The 19,207-nt window shown below is 51.2% G+C and overlaps 8 protein-coding genes across 8 annotated transcripts; 7 read left to right on the top strand and 1 right to left on the bottom strand.

Moving 5' to 3' along the window:
• Positions 1 to 447: 447 nt before the first annotated feature.
• On the top strand, positions 448 to 2,252 carry HO173_006893 (uncharacterized protein; the record flags this gene model as incomplete). The annotated part of the gene is made up of 4 exons (XM_037308799.1): positions 448 to 724; positions 772 to 963; positions 1,012 to 1,437; positions 1,486 to 2,252. 4 exons carry the CDS (start codon positions 448 to 450, stop codon positions 2,250 to 2,252), a joined length of 1,662 nt encoding a protein of 553 aa, XP_037164344.1.
• A 2,364-nt stretch (positions 2,253 to 4,616) lies between these two features.
• HO173_006892 (uncharacterized protein) lies at positions 4,617 to 6,194 on the top strand (the record flags this gene model as incomplete). Its single annotated transcript, XM_037308798.1, has 4 exons — positions 4,617 to 4,725; positions 4,787 to 5,114; positions 5,166 to 5,745; positions 5,796 to 6,194. The coding sequence occupies 4 exons, from the start codon at positions 4,617 to 4,619 to the stop codon at positions 6,192 to 6,194; spliced, it is 1,416 nt and encodes a 471-aa protein (XP_037164343.1).
• Positions 6,195 to 7,673: 1,479 nt separating this feature from the next.
• On the top strand, positions 7,674 to 8,712 carry HO173_006891 (uncharacterized protein; the record flags this gene model as incomplete). Its single annotated transcript, XM_037308797.1, has 4 exons — positions 7,674 to 7,831; positions 7,895 to 8,467; positions 8,534 to 8,570; positions 8,659 to 8,712. The coding sequence occupies 4 exons, from the start codon at positions 7,674 to 7,676 to the stop codon at positions 8,710 to 8,712; spliced, it is 822 nt and encodes a 273-aa protein (XP_037164342.1).
• An 889-nt stretch (positions 8,713 to 9,601) lies between these two features.
• Positions 9,602 to 11,124, bottom strand: HO173_006890 (uncharacterized protein; the record flags this gene model as incomplete). Its single annotated transcript, XM_037308796.1, has 3 exons — positions 9,602 to 9,685; positions 9,747 to 10,470; positions 10,541 to 11,124. The coding sequence occupies 3 exons, from the start codon at positions 11,122 to 11,124 to the stop codon at positions 9,602 to 9,604; spliced, it is 1,392 nt and encodes a 463-aa protein (XP_037164341.1).
• A 341-nt stretch (positions 11,125 to 11,465) lies between these two features.
• HO173_006889 (uncharacterized protein) lies at positions 11,466 to 12,400 on the top strand (the record flags this gene model as incomplete). The annotated part of the gene is made up of 3 exons (XM_037308795.1): positions 11,466 to 11,906; positions 12,004 to 12,180; positions 12,242 to 12,400. 3 exons carry the CDS (start codon positions 11,466 to 11,468, stop codon positions 12,398 to 12,400), a joined length of 777 nt encoding a protein of 258 aa, XP_037164340.1.
• An 881-nt stretch (positions 12,401 to 13,281) lies between these two features.
• Positions 13,282 to 14,073, top strand: HO173_006888 (uncharacterized protein; the record flags this gene model as incomplete). The annotated part of the gene is made up of 4 exons (XM_037308794.1): positions 13,282 to 13,284; positions 13,469 to 13,667; positions 13,860 to 13,955; positions 14,039 to 14,073. 4 exons carry the CDS (start codon positions 13,282 to 13,284, stop codon positions 14,071 to 14,073), a joined length of 333 nt encoding a protein of 110 aa, XP_037164339.1.
• Positions 14,074 to 14,811: 738 nt separating this feature from the next.
• On the top strand, positions 14,812 to 16,244 carry HO173_006887 (uncharacterized protein; the record flags this gene model as incomplete). Its single annotated transcript, XM_037308793.1, has 7 exons — positions 14,812 to 15,004; positions 15,057 to 15,088; positions 15,151 to 15,222; positions 15,285 to 15,581; positions 15,632 to 15,706; positions 15,757 to 16,159; positions 16,225 to 16,244. 7 exons carry the CDS (start codon positions 14,812 to 14,814, stop codon positions 16,242 to 16,244), a joined length of 1,092 nt encoding a protein of 363 aa, XP_037164338.1.
• Positions 16,245 to 16,855: 611 nt separating this feature from the next.
• On the top strand, positions 16,856 to 17,945 carry HO173_006886 (uncharacterized protein; the record flags this gene model as incomplete). The annotated part of the gene is made up of 3 exons (XM_037308792.1): positions 16,856 to 16,914; positions 16,967 to 17,052; positions 17,128 to 17,945. The coding sequence occupies 3 exons, from the start codon at positions 16,856 to 16,858 to the stop codon at positions 17,943 to 17,945; spliced, it is 963 nt and encodes a 320-aa protein (XP_037164337.1).
• Between the last annotated feature and the right edge of the window lie 1,262 nt (positions 17,946 to 19,207).

Below are 19,207 nucleotides of genomic sequence, written 5' to 3'. Positions count from 1 at the left end.
TGTGTTGTGTTAAACCGAAGAGCCAAGCGCTCATGCGTGGATCTGATCATAGGATCATTGAGGCTCCAGGGTCCAGAGCGACGATCATAAAGCTCGTGTGATGATAGGGCGGCGGTCATCCTAGACCTCATTGGGGGTACGAGTAAGATACATCTCAGGTGTCTTGGCATGAAAAGTCTACTGTAGACAATGTCTTATTCCCACTTCCACATTGCACATCATAGTCGATAAACCAGGATCGGAGCTTGAACCAGGGTAAGTTTGCTTTCTAACAGTCTCGTTCATTTCAAGGTCCGTCAAAGGAAGAAGAATATATAACAAGAACCGTTGCGAATGACACTCATTCTTCGAGTGGATGGTCAAAAAGTCCTAGTTGTCTGATACGAATGGAAGCATCGGTCTTGCAGATTCATGAGATGGCGTTTTCACTGGCTGATATGCAGTAGCATGAGAACTTCGCTGAGATGCCTTGGTCCTGCTCTCCGCCCTTACGCTCGTCCAACAGCCCGAGCAGCCCACCTCCGCTTCTACAGCACCGAACAGGCTCAACTGGTTCCACGAGTACGAACGTCGAGCGGTGGTGACAGGGCTAAATGGCAGCACGAAGAACAGTATCCGCGCATAAAAAAGCAGGACACCGTCCTAGACTACCATACGTTCAAAGAGCGGTACAAGGATCTGCGTCCAGGAGAATTCAAGCCTGACGATGAAGTGGTCGTGCGTGGTATGACTGCATCCAGTTTTTAAGTGGATTTGGCTCATGCTCTCAAGGAAGAATATGGTCGTTTCGGGTTGCAGGCTCAAAGCTGGCATTCCTTGACTTGTTCCAAAACAATCGGTCTCTCCAATTGAACAGCCATCGATTACAATGCGTGCTTGACTTCACCCATATAGCCCACTCTATTATCAAAGCCGCAGACTTCAAGGATTTCCTGAACCAGCTTCACCGAGGGGACATCTATAGTGAGCTGGCACCGACGTTTTGACTAAGCAATGTCTAATATCTATAAGGTGTCAAGGGGATCCCGCATAGGACTCCAAGAAATGACTTGTCTGTACTAGCGACAGACATACCCCAGCTCCTCTCGCCTTGCACACAATCTCTTCCTGCATTCTTGTTGGACAAGGAAACAAAGATCCGTAACCGGCATGTGGACTTGCTTCTGAACCCGCAATTAGCAGATATCGTTCAGCTTCGATCAGAGATTACGAAGTTTCTTCGTCAATGGCTGTTAGATGAAGGGCACACCGAAGTACAGACTCCGATATTGGCTGACGCAGCCGGAGGTGCTGTTGCGAGACCGTTTCACACGTCTGCGACTGAGTTTCAGGATCGTCAAATTGCACTTCGTATAGCACCTGAGTTGTGGCTGAAAAGACTGATCGTGGGAGGGTTTGAGAGGGTATTTGAAATTGGTCCATCGTTTCGCAATGAAGGTAAACACTCTTGCTCGATGAATCTGGATAATACTGATAATTCCCCAGGTATCGATCTCAGCCACAACCCCGAATTCACCACCTGCGAATTCTACAGGAGCTACGCAGATATAGAAGAACTAATCAACACGACTGAGCGTATGTTTCTTGGGCTATCCAGAGTCGTCACTTCTGTCGTTCACTCCGACTGCCGAGCGCTGATCCCGCCTAAAATTGATTTCAGTCCACCATTGCCACGCCTGGACTTTATTCCAGCCATCGAGGCAGCAACCGGCAAGCAACTGCCAGAACTAACATGGCCGGACGCCCAGGCTCAACTACTCCTGCTGTTCAACGAGTGCGACATTCCTCTTCCGTCTCTCCCAACCTTACCACGCCTTCTGGACAGACTGTCCGCAAAATATCTCGAGCCGCAGTGCTTCGGCCCAACATGGATCATCAACCACCCGGAATGCCTCTCTCCACTTTCAAAGTCCTTCATGCACCCAGATAACCAACAGCGCGTTTCAGCTCGAGCAGAGCTCTTTGTTAGGAACACCGAGCTGGTCAACTGCTATGAGGAAGAGAATTCGCCCATCGAGCAGCGGCGCAAGCTTGAGAACCAATTGCAATACCATGAGGAAGACCCCAAGGCTGGAATCGACGAGGACTACCTGCAGGCGCTTGAGTGGGGGCTGCCTCCTACCGGAGGCTGGGGTTGCGGTATCGACAGGCTGTGTATGCTCTTCTCTGGAACTAACAGGATTGCTGACGTACTTTCGTTTGGGACGCTCAGGAATGTTGTTGCGTTGGGCAGGGTTAGCAAAAGGCCGTGATTGATGCATGGCCGATGCTCTCGTGAGCAGGTGAGCCTTGGGATCAACATCTCTCAGCTATGCTTTTCAGAAAGCCTACCACAGCCTGCCGGCCCTTCGTCTTGTTCATAATCTCGTGATGCAAGGCCCCCTCTACTGCCACGCGCTGCACGTCCATTTCGCCATCCTTGTACACCTCTTCCAGCTCGGCACCGTGCGTCTCTGGTACTAACTCGTCATGGCCGGCTGGCAAAATGAGCACTGTGGGCTTCGCGTTGGACTTCGCTATGCGAAGCAAAGCTTGTCTGCTGTTCCAATGGTTCCACAAGAAAGGATGAAAATAGCGGTATCGCAGCCATGTCTGCGGGCAAATAGCAGTAAGCACACAGCGGATGGATGTGAAAGGGGTCTCCAGCACCAGACCAATGACCTTCAAGCCCTCCGTCTCTTCTTTCAAAGTCACTGCAGATTCGGACTTGCGGCTTTGGTCTGTTCTGTAATTGTGCAGCTACCGCATTAGCAGCAACCTTAGCGCCGAGACTTTGGCCCTACAATACCAATTTTGAGTCTGATTGGTATCTTTGCGAGACCCATTTCAACGCGGCCGCTGCGTCAAGAGCGATTCCACTTTCAGAAAGGCGGCCTCGCGAGGTCCAGAAACCACTACATGAAAGGGCTACGATGGTGTACAAAGGGGGATCCGTTGTGGGCGAGCAGGCGTACAGTCCCTTAAGGACCAGCAAGAGGCCTGGTAAGCGAGGCGGCAACGAAAAGCCATCGCTGCTCGCAGCACGACATTAGCGATAGCTGCACATACTCCTGCGCGTATATACCCCTGAAAAACCAAACAAGGCGCAGATGTAGACCGTGAGTCATAAAACTGAAGCAGGACATGCAGTAAACATGTCTCTTCCAAACCAAACCCCAACAAACATCCCACAGCAGCAGCAGCACCCCACCCAAACACCACCACCTTCACAACCCGTAGACAAAGAGCCGCCACACAACCCCGTCTAACAACCCCGCGCTGCGTCTCCGACCCGTCGATCCAGCAATCGATACCGTCCGTAGCAATGGCGCCGGATATAAATCTCCTATCTCTCAAACGCGCCCGCGAGCGGAAGGGAGAGCGGGATTGGTTTGTGGATTCACGGTTTTTTCTCTGATTGAAGAAATCGTATTGGGGTTGTCGTGGGAGGGTACGGTGGGGGAGGGGTTTTTTGTGAGGTGGGATGTAGCTCTTCTATCTGGCTATATTGATATACTTATGTGGATTAATGCCTTTGTATTGCCAATTTGCATGGGTTTGTTCCCGGTATTTCTCTAGATACTAGGGGGGAAAGGTATGAGGATATGATATATGCGAGGGCATGCTGCCGCTGTTTCTCCGAATACTAGGGGGAATAGATATGAGGATGTTAGATATTTAAGGGTATGCTCCCGTCGTTTCTCCGAATACTAGGGGAATTACCATAAGGATATAATATACTTAAGAGCATACTGCCGCTGTTTCTTCAAATACTAGAGGAAATAGGTATGAGGATGTCAGATATTTAAGGGCATGCTGCCGCTGTTTCTCCGAATACTACGGGGAAATAGATATGAGAATATCAGATATTCAAGGGCATGCTCCCGCCGTTTCTCCGAATACTAGGGGGAAATAGGTATGAGGATGTCAGATATTCAAGGGCATGCTCCCGCCGTTTCTCCGAATGGTAGGGGAATAGACATTGAAACACGATATATTCATGGGCATGCTCCCGCTATCTCTTCAGATACCGCGGGGAAATAGCCATTGAAATACGATATATTTCAGCCTTGAGAGATTAAACAGAATCAGTAATGGCATATTGGAAGGGGATGCTGCCATTATTTTTCAACAAGTGTAGGGCGCTATCGGAGAACAATGGAGAGGAATTTAGGGTTACGGCACGCTGTAACGTGCCGCCGCGTGGGGAGCAGCCCCTTTATGCGCCACATCTCTGTGTGTGAACCCAACCAGAACTGGCACCCTTTCAAGGTAGCTTCCCCCCAGTACTTCTCCTCCTCTAGATATGTGAGCTTAAACGTGGTGAACAAATTAGGCGCGTTACCTAAAGGGGTAACGCGTTTCGGATATACCCGCCTAAACTCGAGCGTCCTTTAGTACCCTTACTTTCTCATTTCGTTTATAATTATTACTCGTCTTTAACAACTGACCACGTCGAACGGCAGCTTCGACCGGAGAAGAACCTCGAAAACGGTTGTCGACGTACCATACTCACTCACTTTCGACGGAACACACGGGCGTTGAGCCATCAAAAGTACGTATTCCGTGGGTAAACAGACCAGTTCAACAAGGGTGCTGAGGTGAGTGAAAACGAAACGGTCTGACTTCTCACAGCCATGCGTCCTCTGCCACCAGCACCGGACCTACCCGACTTAGCCGAAGTCCTTTATAAAGCCACCGTTGAAGGTGTTAAGCAGGGTATCGCCTGGATAAAGAAGGATAAGGGTAAGCATAGCTTCGTTGCTGAGTTAGATTTCTTCGGTCTGATGCCCTTTGTGTTACTTAGAAGAAGAAGAGAGCCGCTTAAAGATTAAATGTGAACGAGATCAATCACCGGAAAGTCTGTTCGTTACGCAGGACACGAATGCTCAGACGGACACTCATGTCGCCGTAACCACACTCTCCTCTGGTCCCTTTGCAGGCTTACGTTCAGCGAAGAAGCGTGTTCGTGAGCATGCCAGCCTAGAGCAAGAATCCAAGGATAGCTTTGGCCCAGCAAGGAAGGTAGTCAAGAAAGCTGCTGTCCGTGAGAATGTCGACTCAGATGAAGGGTCAAAGGCTAGCTTCGGTCCAGCAAAGAAGGTAGTCAAACAGGGTGGTGTCCTCAAGAACGTGTAAGTTCCTTCAGAGAGCATCAATCAAACGTGACTAACCCGTGTCGTCAGTCAAACGATCAACTCGCGCACTACGGACCAGGGTCCGGAATGGTACGATAGCGTCGATCCAAAGCAAACCTACTCGCGCGGAGACATGCAGAATTTGAAGTATCTGTATACGCTTGTCAACAACGCGAAGAAAGACGCAGCGGACGGCAAAGACATGACGCAAAGTCTTGGGAGAATCCGACAGCGACTTCAGCAGATGGAGTTCTACACCTCTCTTTCCCCAATCCTCGTCAAAAAGTCGGGCCTGCTAGACGACGGAGGCCTGCACCTGATCTTTGAAAATCGTGTTCAAGGTGTCTATTTTCCTCATGACATTCGCGCGGACGCGGACATCCTCTTTCGAAAATGGATGGGTGGACAGATTGACCCTCATCTGTTTCGAGGCATCGTGACAAAGACTGGGACAGCGAAAGAAGAGAGAGGCTTCAAATCCCACAGTATTGACCCGAATTTCGCGGGGAAGATCTCAAGCAATTACGTCGGAACTGGAAATCTGGTCAACGGGCAGTGGTGGCCTTTGCAGCTGTGTGCTAAGCGCGATGGTGCGCACGGAGAGAGGGAAGCGGGCATACATGGCCAGGTATGACACCCACGCAACATTCATGCAGCACTCACTGACACTCTCAACAGAAGGGGAAGGGGGCTTACTCGGTTGTCGTCAGTGGTGGTGGATACGCCAATGTGGACAACGGCGATTCGATCAAATACTGCGGTACGCAAGGCACCGAAGACTCGCCATCGGCAGGAACGAACTTGATGCTCAAAGCACACGAGAATCAGCAATCGCTTCGTGTACTCAGATCAGCCTCACTGCCGGCCAGTAACCCATACCGTCCTGCCCGCGGCATCCGCTACGATGGCCTATACCGCATCATCAGCTACGAGGTTCTAGACCAACAGACGGCTATGTACCGCTTTTCTCTGTCGCGTATTGGGGGACAGGATCCGATCCGGAACAGTGGTGAGGGTATCGTCCCATCAAATGCACAGATTCTTGAGCTCAACAAGATTCGTGAGCAGATAGATTGATGCGGAACATCCCCGTCGAATAGCGACTTGCAATGGCGGACATGAGCATAGATTTCTTTTCTTTTCTTTACTTTTCTTTTCTTTTCTTTACTTTTCCAGCATACATAGGCATGATACGGGAGAAGTGGCGGGTTTGTGCGGGGATCCCCGGCAAACATGACGACTCATGGCGGAAACATTACATAGGTTTCCTTCTGTTCTAGCATAGATACCCAATCAAATGAGCTGAACTTATCGGACTGTTCCCCATGAATTGACATGCTGCAAGGTTCAATGTTGTCACAATATGGTCGGATGTATGGGGATCTTACGCCAAGATGATGGCGATTCCACGTTCCCTATGATCAAGAGTAACAGAAATTACGGGGATGTTACCCTAATGTAACGGCCATTTCTCATTTCTAAAGCTCAGTCATATCTTAGAATATTCACAAAAATGGGGATGTTCCCCGTCAAAAAAGTCACACATATGGGGATCTTCCCGCAGAATGGCAGCGATTATACGCTCCTCGAAGCTTGAACAAGGTTAGGTATACGGGGTTGCTCCCCGTACAAGAACCGCTCGCACGGTCTGGTAACCCCCAGAACATGGTGTTGATCGTGGGATTTAACCTCTTTCCTGTCACGTGATAGCGGTAAAGAACCCTGCCTTGCTCCGATTTCGATGGCAAAATCCCTCCAGACTTGACCACTTGGTTCCTGACTAGCACGATAGCGTTGGCTAACAGCTAGGTTAGTAGCCCGTCAAGGTGCAAGGGATGTCGAGCTCCCTGCGTTAGTATGTACAAGCATTGAAGCTCTTCTGTCCGTCAAAGCGTTGAAATGTTAAGCGTTTACCCCACGTTTGTGTTGGGTCTGTCTGTCTGTCTGTCTGTCTGTCATTCATTGTTCTACTCTTGGAAGAAGGGAAGGGAAGAGAAGCAGGCATCCACTGCCATCATCCTGAGGCAGAGTTGTCGGCCGTTTTTACTGTGGCTGCGGTCCAGGTGCAAAGAAAAAGAGCTAGATGCTGGGGCGAGAGCTTTACCAATTTACCGGAACCGCTTCCCCGCAGAGGATAGCTTGCAAAAAAGGGCTTAGCAAGTGAAACAGGAGAGCAGGACCCTTGCTTTGAATGAAAGATAGCAAGCAAAGCTCCCTGCATGAGATGAAAAATTTGCTAGAATTTGCTTTGCTCGCTTCCATATCCGTCTTGGTCCAGGAGTCACCTGATTACGCGGTCCTCCGGTCCACTCTACGCGTGTCCAATGAAAAAGTCGCGTCGAACTCGGTGCCTGTTGCGCCAGATGTATAAGTTTCTCATCCCCCCTCTATCTTTCAAAAAATGCTACGAGTCTCCAGATGCCTGGTTGATGCCTCATACATGAAGAGGCATTTTCAATTTGCTCCGCCATCCGTCAATGCTCCCACATTAATACATAGCACCCCCGACCGGGCAAAGCTTCGTTTCTGAAGCCTTGTGCAGACCAGAAGCTCATCATGTTTGCCCGGCGGACGCACCACAATGACAGCTTCTCTAAGCATCGTGCCAGCAAATCTATTTCCACGAGCAAACAGAAGCGGTCCTTCCGAGACCATGCCGCAGCTGCGAAGAAGATGGAGAGGTCCAGGAAGCCTGAGAACCCACCTCAGGGAAGGTACCCAGCTCCAGACTTCGAGCCTGCATCTCCGCTACCCTACTGACCATCATTCCATTCCAGCACCCTGACCTCACCAATCGTCACCCTCTGCGTCGGCGTGGAGCAACGTCTCTTCGCCGCCCACCAAGACATCCTCTCCACCTCCCCCTTCTTCGCCGCCATCTGCCGCGGCCAGTTCCTCGAGTCCAGCACCAAACGAGTCAACCTCCCCGAAGAACTCCCCGAGGTCTTCTCCTCCGTCCTCGAATACCTCTACAAGGGCGACTACTACCCTCGCCTGCTGCACAACAAGCGCCGAAATGCGTGGGAGCTCGAAGAGACGGCGGCGAGCGGTTCGGAAGCGACCGTCTACCACATGGGATGCGGGCAGATGCTGCTGAAGGACACCCTGGTGTACTGCACGGCCGAACGTTACGGCTTGGACGAGCTCAAGAGGTTGGCTCTGCGCAAGCAAGGCCTACAATCCGGCATCCAGTGCAGCACCATCCTCTCGAGCGCGAGGTACGCGTACGCCAACACGCCGGAGAGTGACTCGAAGCTGCGGGCGCACTACCTGGCCCTGGTCATCCGCAGCAGGGCTACGTTCAAGAGGAGCGGCACCATGCAGATGGAGATGGAGGCTGGAGGCTTGCTGTGAGTCGATGCCGCAGTCTACCACCTGCGACAGCCCGCAGTATCTGACCCGTGCCTTCGACGCAGGTTCTTCGACTTGTTCGTCGCCATGGCTAATCATATCGTACGTGACTCACTTTCCCTTCCCGCTGCATGACCGAGCACGCAACAGGTGACGGCCAGCCTTGGCTGACGTGTGTCTCTCCGCCTAGGACGACATCGCGATCATCACCAAGTCACCGCGTACACCGCACTCGGCTCGCTAGCCTGTTCGACCACGTTTTCTTCGCAACTCGGCTATATCAAATCTAGAATGTCTGGCTCCCCCCATCTCGACTCTTTCGGAATAGAATATTCCTTACTGTCCATTTCTCTCTGTCCTTACATCTGCTGAGCGTATTACACATGTATACTTAGACCCTTTTCGTGGAAGAAGCCTGGCGTACTGTACTGGGACGGGTGGCTGTATATCATCCTGCTCTGCATCCGTGGCCGCCGAACCATTCATTGGCTGGCACTTTTATTTTTTGGGTTGGGAGAGTGATTTGAAATCACGTTACGGCTGCACTTCTTTTCCAAGACTTCTCTTCCTCGGACAGATACCGAGAGCTAAGTAGGTACCTAGCTAAGCTACCACTCAGCCCATCCAAAAACCGAAATCAAAGCTTCAATATTGGCTGCGTGACCACCCACGGCTGTAGAACGGCGCAACTGCTGCCTCCAACCCCTTTTCAGCCCGTTGCCCCCGAAAAAAAATGTTCATGCAATCGTGACTCACAGCGGCAGCGTATCTGCACGGTCCGTCTTAGTCCGGAACCCCGAAGAAAAGTTTCACCGAGAGGAGTCTGCCGCACCAACAGAGCGCAGGGTTGGCCTGCTCGGATGTTTTCGCTTCGGCTAACGCTATGGGGGTGCGCAGGGGGGGGATTGACTCATGGTGACGTGGCGAGTCATGTCGCCTGGTTTCGGTGATTCGGTGGACCGCGGCAGGCAGCAAACGGGGGGGGGATGCCTTGGTGCCTTGTTCTAGCGAACGAGGGGTCGTGTCACATCGCTTGAACCGGCCGGACCTTGGGATTTTGATCGAGGCGGCATCGTGGTGGAAGTCGGAAGGCGGAGGAGGGGTTGTGCGGTGGTGGTGGTGGTGCGAAGGGCTCAGATGCCGGTGCCGGGGAAGGCTCCGTTCTTGGAGAGGACGACGATGCCACGCTCGCGGGAGATGTAGCCTTTCATTAGATTCTGTGGACGTACGTCAGAACATACATGAGTGTCGGGAGTGGAGGGGAAAAGAGATGTTTACCTTGTATATCATGTTCGCAACCAAGCATTCCACCTCATCGTTGTTCTCCCCTGCCGATCCATCCATCTCCACATCCATACCCTCCCCGCTCGCCCCAGACTCACCCAACCTGATGGCCGCGGCGAAGTCTTTGACATAGATTCTCGTGTTCCTCTTCCCTTCTTCGTCCAGATCCCCAGCCAGATAAACCTTCCTGAGTAAGTTCCTCAGACAGATATCCCTTCCTCGCTCTAAGGTGAGGTAGATACGCCGTTTGACAAACTCATGCTCCCCTTCTGCAAGAGCGGTGTCGAAAGCTGAGAGCGAGCCGATGCGGATGGCCAGGGTCAGGGGAGCGAAGAGAGAGCCAAGGGACGGGTAGAGTGATAGAAGGCGGGACGAGGGGAGCTGTTGGCGGGTCAGGAGAAGGGTGGGGATCAGGTAGGTGAGGATGAGCTCTATATTGCGAGTGGCAGACCTATGGCACATGTGCCAGGCTGAGGTGAGGTTTTCTTCTGCCTGAGCGTAATCTTCCTCGAGGAACTGGATAACGCCAACATAGTATTTGAAGGTAACGATGTGGGACCTGGGAAAGGCTTCGAGTGTTGGCGTGTCCGTTTTCGAAGCTGACAGGGCGCGCAAGATGTTTTTGGAGAGGCCGATGGAATTGAGCTTGAAGTAGGTTTTGAACAGGAGATTGGTGGTGTAGTAGAGGCCCCATTTTCTTGATTCTTCTAACGGTGCTCTAGATATAGCAGACTTAGCGAGTGTCCTCTGGTAAATGCGGTATCGAGGTTTCTTCTATTGCTACATACCTATCACTAATGCACAATGTAAACATCCGATTGATCACCCGCGCAGCATCTTCTAGCTTTTCGTTCTTTCCAAAGTCGCCTGCAATATCCTCCTGCAAGCCTCCTGCGTTGAAACTGGTGTCACCCCCACTAGCTCTAGCATTTTCGTCTGCTTTGATTGCAAAGGCTCGAAGATGTTTGCCAGCAGTATACAGTACAGGCAACGTCCAAGCTTCCAATACACCGCCGCTGTATCCCTTGATCACGGTATTCGCAACGTCTTTCCACGCCTCGTAGACTTTAGTCCAGTCGGGCTTCGTTGTTGGGTGTTCTGCCGCAAGTATCGCTCCAATGGCATACCAGTATGCTGAGTAAATCTCGGTCCAACTGTTTATTTCCGGATTTGGGTACTGGATCGCTGCATTGGCGGTTTTCGTGAGGCTGTAACTGATGTCTCTGCTGATCGAGGCAGCATTAGTGTCACCATAGATTGCGTCGAGGCGGTTCAGATAATTCGGAGGTGCAATGGGAGAAATCGTAGCTGCTAGCAGTGGGCCTGATCCTTCTTGGTTGGCGTGCCAGTATTCCCTACATAAGACCTCCATGGCGGTCTCTTTTGACGCAGTCTTGTAGGGCCACGATCATATCATAACCTCTTGTGAACCATCAAGCGAGTGAAAGACTACCGAACCGCCGTTATGCGTGTGGTGAGTTTGTAGAGGAGGAATGCCAAATCGCGAGTCGTAAACCTCGGACTGATAGGGCTGAAATTAGCGCGCCTCGCTAAATCCAAGCGCACCGAAATCACCACCAGCTACGAAAATCACCTCCGACATTGACAACTTTAAGAGTCCCTCGCTAGAACGATCACAGTGAGTAGAGTCTATATGCCTCTTGGATCTCCCTACTGACGAAGGCAGATGGGTAAGCTTCCTCTCAATCCCTCATGCTCCGCCCTGAAACTCCGCTCTCCCTCGGCCTCCTCCAGATCACCTGGGACATAGCATGCACCTTCGGCGATACGAAGGTGCCGGGAAAGAGAAGCCTTTTTCTCAACGAGAATTCAAAAGCGTGTAGCCTACAGGTTACAAGGCGCTGCCACGGAAACGGCTACCGAACTCAAGATGCGGGGAGTGCGAACAATGCACTTGAGGACTTGTTGAGGTCTTGTGCGATCTGGGTGCTAATTGAGTGGGGTGCAGGGCGCCTCAACGAATACCAAGTCATCGGGCGTCATCTGCCAACAGATACAAATGCAACGCCAAAGCTCTACCGCATGAGAATATTCGCACCAAATACAGTCGTCGCTAGATCGAGGTTCTGGTACTTTTTGATGAAATTGAGGAAGGTCAAGAAGTCAAATGGCGAGATCATCACCATCAACCTGGTATGGACCCTGCAGCAGTTCAATGCCGAGGAGAAAGCGATAGCGGAGGGTTGCGAGAATTAGCAGAGCATGAGCTGATGAAGGTGGATATGATTAGATACACGAAAGACGCCCTACCAAGGTCAAGAATTTTGGCATCTGGATCCGCTACGACTCGCGCTCAGGCACCCACAACATGTACAAGGAGTATCGGGAGATGTCGAGGACAGAGGCAGTGGATGCACTCTACCAAGACATGGCCGCAAGACACAGAGCTCGCTTTAGGTCAATCCATGTATGGCAGCACTCCTCTCCCAAAGCACCTCTTCAGCGTACTAATATGCTGGGGAACACAGATCCTCAAAGTCGTCGAGCTTGAGAAGACCGACGATGTGAAGCGCCCTTACATCAAACAACTGCTCTCCAAGAACCTCAAATTCCCTCTTCCTCACCGTGTGCCCAAGGCCACCAGCAAGGCTCTGTTCGCCGCTCACCGACCTGCCACGTTTGCTTAGACGAAGGTCAGAAGGTGGAGGAGATGGTCAGGCCTAGTGGGAAAACAAAATGCTGCACCAGAAGACGTCGAGATGGATGTGTTGCTTCATTAGCAGGCATAAGTAGCATCGATAGCTTGATCATAGCCACTGACAAATGCGAATCAAATCAAAGTTTACTCCATGTTCATACCACCAATTCAGTGAGCCAAATTAGGTATTTCGGAATGCGGTGGCTCAGTCGTATGATCATCCGGCCTCATGTCTATGCTAAACCTGAAGAGTGTCCTCCTTCACTGTGCAAACCATTCTAGGAACAACATTGAAGTCTTGGCCGCAAACGAAGGCGTAAACCTGCCCTCAGCTCAGTACAATGCTCACCCGAGGATGCCGCTTGTAGGGTGCGTGATGCAGTGAGATTGGCCTGCGGAGGAAGAATGGCTGCCATGGCTGAGCCAAAGTTTGCAGCCTTGGCCAAAACAACGCTGTGTGTGAAGTCTGGTGAAGTCAGAGTGATCCTGGCAGCTGAAGAGGACAGAATCTACTCCAATCTTTCCAAGAAGTAGGAGCTCACGCGCCGCGAGTTGGGTGGGTGTGTTGTATTATTGTGTTATGGCTTTGATTGATCTGAGTAGAAGACTTTTCCAGTTTATACACCAATTCTAGAAGGGGGGCGATTGGCGCTTCTTCTCCCCAGATTTCAGCCTTACGACCTGCACTACGTTAGCGCCTCCTGCGAAATCAACGAAATCGCTGTCCTTTTCAACTTCTGCACGATTTTCACCAATCTTCATTGAATCACAATCGCTGCACCACCCTTCGACTGGCGATACTCCTCTAAGTAACACTCATACACTTGCAGCGATTATTGCCGAAGTGGACCGGCTCTCCACCTTTTCATAATGGTATGTCTACAGCTCGCGCCGGCATCCTAACCCTCTCAACCAATGCATTTCAGATTGCTCCAATTATTTGTATTTTCTTGCCTAGTATTCTGCTCCGTACTCTTTTGACGTGACTACCGGATGCTCCTATGCGTTTTAGAGAGTCATCGTTCATCTGCAAGAGTCATGGCTAATACTCCTTTAGTCTTCACCACGCCCATCCTCTCCCACCTCTCCCCCAGCTTCCGCAGGCGTGAGCAGCGGACGAAACTTATCACCACCTGGCGGACCTAAGACTGCCATAAGAAGAAAAGCGGCGGCGGACAGAGCCGATAAAGTTGCGAATGCGAGGCCGACGAGCACAAGGGCGGCAGGGGCTGGAGGAAGCTCCAGTACTATGCTACGTATGTTTATACCTCACGCTGTGTAGTTATGGAGGGTGTGAGGATGCTCGCGCGTCGGACGATCTACTTATGACGAAGTTGAAGGTCATCACGATGTGGAGTGAAAGAGCTTTCTAGCCATGTGCATTGATTGTTGTTGCGGGATTCGGCCCATTGGAATATGAGAGCTGATGAGTTATATCTCTAATCTAGGATTATACACCGATGAGTCCCCTGGACTCAAGGTGGACCCGGTAGTAGTGCTTGTGCTTTCCCTGGGGTTCATCTTCAGCGTTGTCGCCTTACATAGTATGTACAATCCTCCCATTGTGCTTTGGTCGCAGACAAAAGCTTATCGCTTGATCGGAATTGTGCTAACACTCCGATCACAGTCATCGCCAAGGTCACTCGAAAATTCTCATCGTAGGCAGGCTGGCGTTCCTGGGGGTCAGGTCATCTTGGCAAGAGGGCCCACTGAGCGGTGTGGTCTGTGCAAATCCACTGGAGCATGCGACACTACGCGATGGATGAAGTGGCACTGCACCCATGGCTACAGTGGGAGAGCTGGAATCGTCTACAAAAGTGACCGGCTAGAATGGGAAAAGCGGGAGAAGACCTGTAATACTATTGTATACTAGATACCCCAATACCGATGTCTAGATTTCGAATTAGCTTAAAACACAATGCGCTCTCGAGTTTGAGAAATAGTCCACTGCTGTTATTCTACGTGTTGGTTTGCCATTTGCCTTGGCATCGAATAGAAACAGAAATCTGCGCTGGCACCGGAGTTCCAACGCAACAGCAGCACTACTAAGCACAGAGGCAGCCGCTTTTAGCGTGGGAAGCCGGATTGGATTTTTGGAAGGGTGGATGTTACCACACGTACCTTGATGGGCTACTCTACACTAGACTTACCCTTACACTCAATTGATTGCCCAGTCCTGTGATCTTGGGAATGACTTCGAGGTGGTGCATTGGACATACAAACAGCGTCCCGCCCATCTTAACTCCCTGCGGACAAATTGAGAAGAACCCTGGAGCGTTCAAAGAAGTCTCCGCGAACCAATAGTGTTGGGTTCAACTTTATTTCACGTAGCAAAGCTTCGCAACACAACAGCTCGCTTGCCTTTTTGTTTTACTGCTGAACCTCGTCAATCTACCAAAGATGGACACTTCTCCAAACGCACCCACAGATCCCCCGTCCCTCACTAACGGTACAACCCTTCAAGACAGTAAGGGTTGGGATGGCAAGCTTCGAGTGGATCGAAGAGCTGTAATTACCAATGCGGAGATTCTTTCAGATCCAGAATACTCAGACGAGGATGCTCCTCCAGTAGAGCAGATCGTCGCAGACGAGGGTAAATAAGTCTCTGTTTACTCTGCGTTTCTGCTGACTGGAGTTTGCGGTAGACTTGCTCGAAGACTATGAGCCCGATGCTGATGTATGCTAATGCTGCTTTTTGTCATTGTCTTCTTATACGCGCTGACATACTACTGTACCAAGGACATCGATCTCGTTCACTGCCGCGTCTCCGCAATCGAGGCCCTCCATCTTGAACGCTTCAACAAAGTCGAGGTACGACCTGACCGGCAGCCAATGTGGTACAAAAGAGGCAGTAAGAAGCTAAGGCCCGACAGAAATTATGCCTCCGCCAGAACCAGATCTCGTACATCGAACTGCCACCAAACCTGGGCCCGACACTGCACGAAATAGACCTCTACGATAACGTGATATCACACATAAAGGGCTTAGAAAGCCTTGTACACCTTACAAGCTTAGACCTAAGCTTCAACAAGATCAAGCATATCAAGAATGTGGATCATCTCAAAGAGCTCAAGGACATCTACTTTGTGCAGAACAAGATCCAGAAGATTGAGGGACTTGATGGGTTGGCCAAGTTGAGGAATTTAGAATTGGCTGCGAATCGAATTAGGGTAGGGGAGCTGCCAGAAGTTTAGGGTTACCAAAGTTGATTGCGGTACAGGAGATGGAGAACCTGGATACGTTGACAGGTTTGGAAGAGCTTTGGTTGGGGAAGAACAAGATCACAGAACTCAAGGTAAGGTGCCTTCGTTGGATATGCGTGTTTCTTCTTTCATACCATGGCAGAACATATCCCATCTCAGCAACCTCAAGATACTCTCCATACAATCGAATCGCCTACCCAAAATGTCTGGCCTTTCCGCCCTTATCAACCTGGAAGAACTCTACATCTCCCACAATGCCTTGACTGAAATTTCTGGCCTGGAGGAAAACACCAACCTCCGAGTCCTCGACATCTCGAACAATCAAATCACTCATCTCACGAACTTGGAGAATCAAAAGCATTTAGAAGAGTTGTGGGCTTCCTCGAACCTAATCATATCGTTTGAAGAAGTGGAAAGGGAATTGGCAGACAAGAAGGAGTTGAATACGGTCTACTTCGAGATGAACCCTCTGCAGTTGAAGAACCCGGCTTTGTATAGAAACAAGATCCGACTGGCGTTACCGCAGATTCAGCAGATCGATGCAAGTACGTGAAGACGATTCCTGCTCGTCTCCACATCTCTCCAAGGACAAGTGCTGACGACTCGACAGCTTATGTACGAGTAACTTGATAGCTACGCAAACAATTCTGCATCGCATGGATTAGGGTTGACGGCGTTGCATCTCGGACAACAGGCAGGGCACTGTTATCCAATCGTTGTTGTTACTGACCCCTATTTGTTCTGTTGCATTTGACCAATAAGAGCCAACACCAGCCTTTACTATGCGATTCATAACATGCGCTTCCAAGCTGCATCTGTTTTTGCGTTGCCGGAAGCAAATGCCGTTTTATTTCTTGTATACTTTATGTTGATCACTTGATTTATCCATTTAGGCGCTCTCCGTTCCGTTTTGCCTAAAAATCATAAGACTGATTTCGGAAGTTACAAGCGTGCCTACATCTCGCCGACGTAATGCCAATTGTGTGGGGTTCATGTGGGGCAACCGCCCTTTTTCTTTCTCTCCACTTGAGTATTCTTCTTTGACTTGACGAGCAGATGAACATTATCAATCCCTTCACTCGGTATTTACTTACACTTGCCCTGCAGCTTTATACACAAGGAGTGCATCTGACAAATCTAATAGAACCACCTCAATTCTCTTCAAGCAACCATTGCCCATTACTTATAAGTTCAACTCATCAGTCCGTCTTCAAAGAGTTGCATTTAGATCATACGCCAGCATGACTTCTCCTACCGTCAAGCTCAACAGCGGCCACCAGATGCCCCTCGTTGGCTTTGGGTGAGTGGGCCATCTCATGTCGTTTCAGAAAGCATGCTCATCGTCTGCCCAGACTTTGGAAAGTCAACAATGACACCTGTGCCGATACTGTCTATAACGCCATCAAGTCTGGCTACCGTCTCTTTGATGGTGCATGTGGTAAGTCTCCGACGACTCGTTTTCCCACAAGCCTATCCAGCGATCCTCTCGCACTCGCATCCTAATTACTCCCAGACTACGGCAACGAACAAGAATCCGGCCAAGGCGTCGCCCGCGCCATCAAAGAAGGCATAGTCAAACGCTCCGACCTCTTCCTCGTCTCCAAGCTTTGGAACTCCTTCCACGACCACGACCGTGTCGAGCCCATCTGCAAAAAGCAACTCGAAGACTGGGGTATCGACTACTTCGATCTCTACATCGTCCATTTCCCCATCTCCCTCAAATACGTCGATCCTTCCGAGCGCTACCCTCCCGGCTTCACCTACGATGGCAAGAACGTCGTTCCCGGTAACGCTACCATCCAAGAGACTTGGACGGCCATGGAGAAGCTTGTGAGCAAGGGTATGGCCAAATCCATCGGCATCAGCAACTTCAACGGCCAGCTCCTCATGGATCTCCTCCGCTACGCCAAGATCCCTCCCGCGACCCTCCAAATCGAACATCACCCCTACCTCACCCAAGAAGGCCTCGTCAAATTTGCCCAAAGCCAAGGCATAGCCATCACAGCCTACTCATCCTTCGGTCCCCAATCCTTCCTCGAACTCGACATGCAGCGCGCCAAAGACACGCCTCTACTCATGGATAACGCAACGGTCAAGAAGACCGCCGAGAAGCATGGCAAGACGCCCGCGCAGGTACTATTGCGTTGGGCGACGCAGAGAGACGTGGCGGTCATCCCGAAGAGCAACAACCAGGGACGTCTGGCGCAGAACCTGGATGTTACGGGTTGGAATCTCGAGAAGAGTGAGGTGGAGAGCATTAGTGGGTTGGATAAGGGGTTGAGGTTTAACGATCCATTGAACTATGGGGTCCCGCAGCCTATCTATGTCTAAATGTCCGCTGTCGTAGGTAGACGTTCGCGATGATACGGATGCAGGTTGCTTCCGGTGTCTAAGCCTGTTTGCAAGGTGCATTGAGCTGTCATACTCGATGAAATATGGGTTCAGAAAACCCCGTTAGAATATCTTGTTTCCCAAGCAGCAAGAAGCACAGACCGCGGGCGTCCTCCCTTACAAGTCAAGTCAAGTCAAGTCGATATATATAGACATCTGAAATTCGAAATGAGAAAAGAAAGAAGCACTCCAGGCTCAACGACCAAAATATCCCACCGCCTAACCACTCACCCTACACCCTCACCCGCTCGCCCCCGACCAGAAACCCACCCGCTCAAGCCCACAGTCCCCCAAAGAACCCCCCCACCCCCCCACTCCAGCACGACTCCACTGCATCCCATCCCCATCCCATCCCATCCCATCCCATCCCATCCCTCGCCCCAACCGACCACACCACACCACACCACAAGAACCTTACCACCCCCCCCACCAATCCAATCCAAATCCAATCCAATCCAATCCAACCCAATCCAACCCACGCTCGAACCATCCCCGACACCCATCCACGTACCTACAACGCGCGCGAACCCCAACCCCCGAAGCCGTCGCAGGGGCAGGGGCAGGGGGCAGATCCGACCGGGATGTGGGGGATGGGCCCGGCGTGCGGTGACGGGACGGTTGGACCGGGTGGTTGATTGGAGGAGGAGGAGCCGCGGGGGGGAGGGGGAAGATGGGTTGGGTTGGGTAGGGTGGTGTTGGGCTTGATGGATGGGTGTATGGTGGATGGTGTATGTGGGTGAGGTTCGTCAGGAGTGAGAGGATGGTTTGGACGAGGGGGAGAAATGGATGGATGGATGGATGGATGGATGGATGGATGGATGGATGGATGGATGGATGGGATGGGATGGGTTGACGGACTAGACTCTGAGAAATCTTTGGGTTGGGGGGGGGGGGATATAAGGCCTTATGGTTGCGAGCGAAATCCCGCGTCGATGTCTGCCAGCGCGGCGGCGATGTCGGGTGGCGGTAGATCGGCCTTGGGGTCGTGGGGCGGAAGTGGGAAAAAGGCGTTTGTTCGTCATGGGTGTGGTGGGTGATGGGGTCGGTGGTAGTGAGGGGGGGGGGTTGTAATATTTTGGAGGAGGAAGAAGAAGAAGAAGAAAATTGCTAGAGCGGTGGCTTGTCGAGGGCGTGTGTATGTTTTTTGGAGGAAGAGGAAGAGGAAGAAGGAGAAAGGGAAGAATTGCTCTGTGAGTGAGTGA

Source organism: Letharia columbiana (genome assembly GCF_014066305.1).
Source record: "Letharia columbiana isolate WasteWater2 chromosome Unknown Sc0000021_s0, whole genome shotgun sequence".
NCBI lineage: Eukaryota > Fungi > Ascomycota > Lecanoromycetes > Lecanorales > Parmeliaceae > Letharia > Letharia columbiana.
Note: the sequence above shows the minus strand (reverse complement) of the source record. Positions and strands in the feature narration are given on the sequence as shown.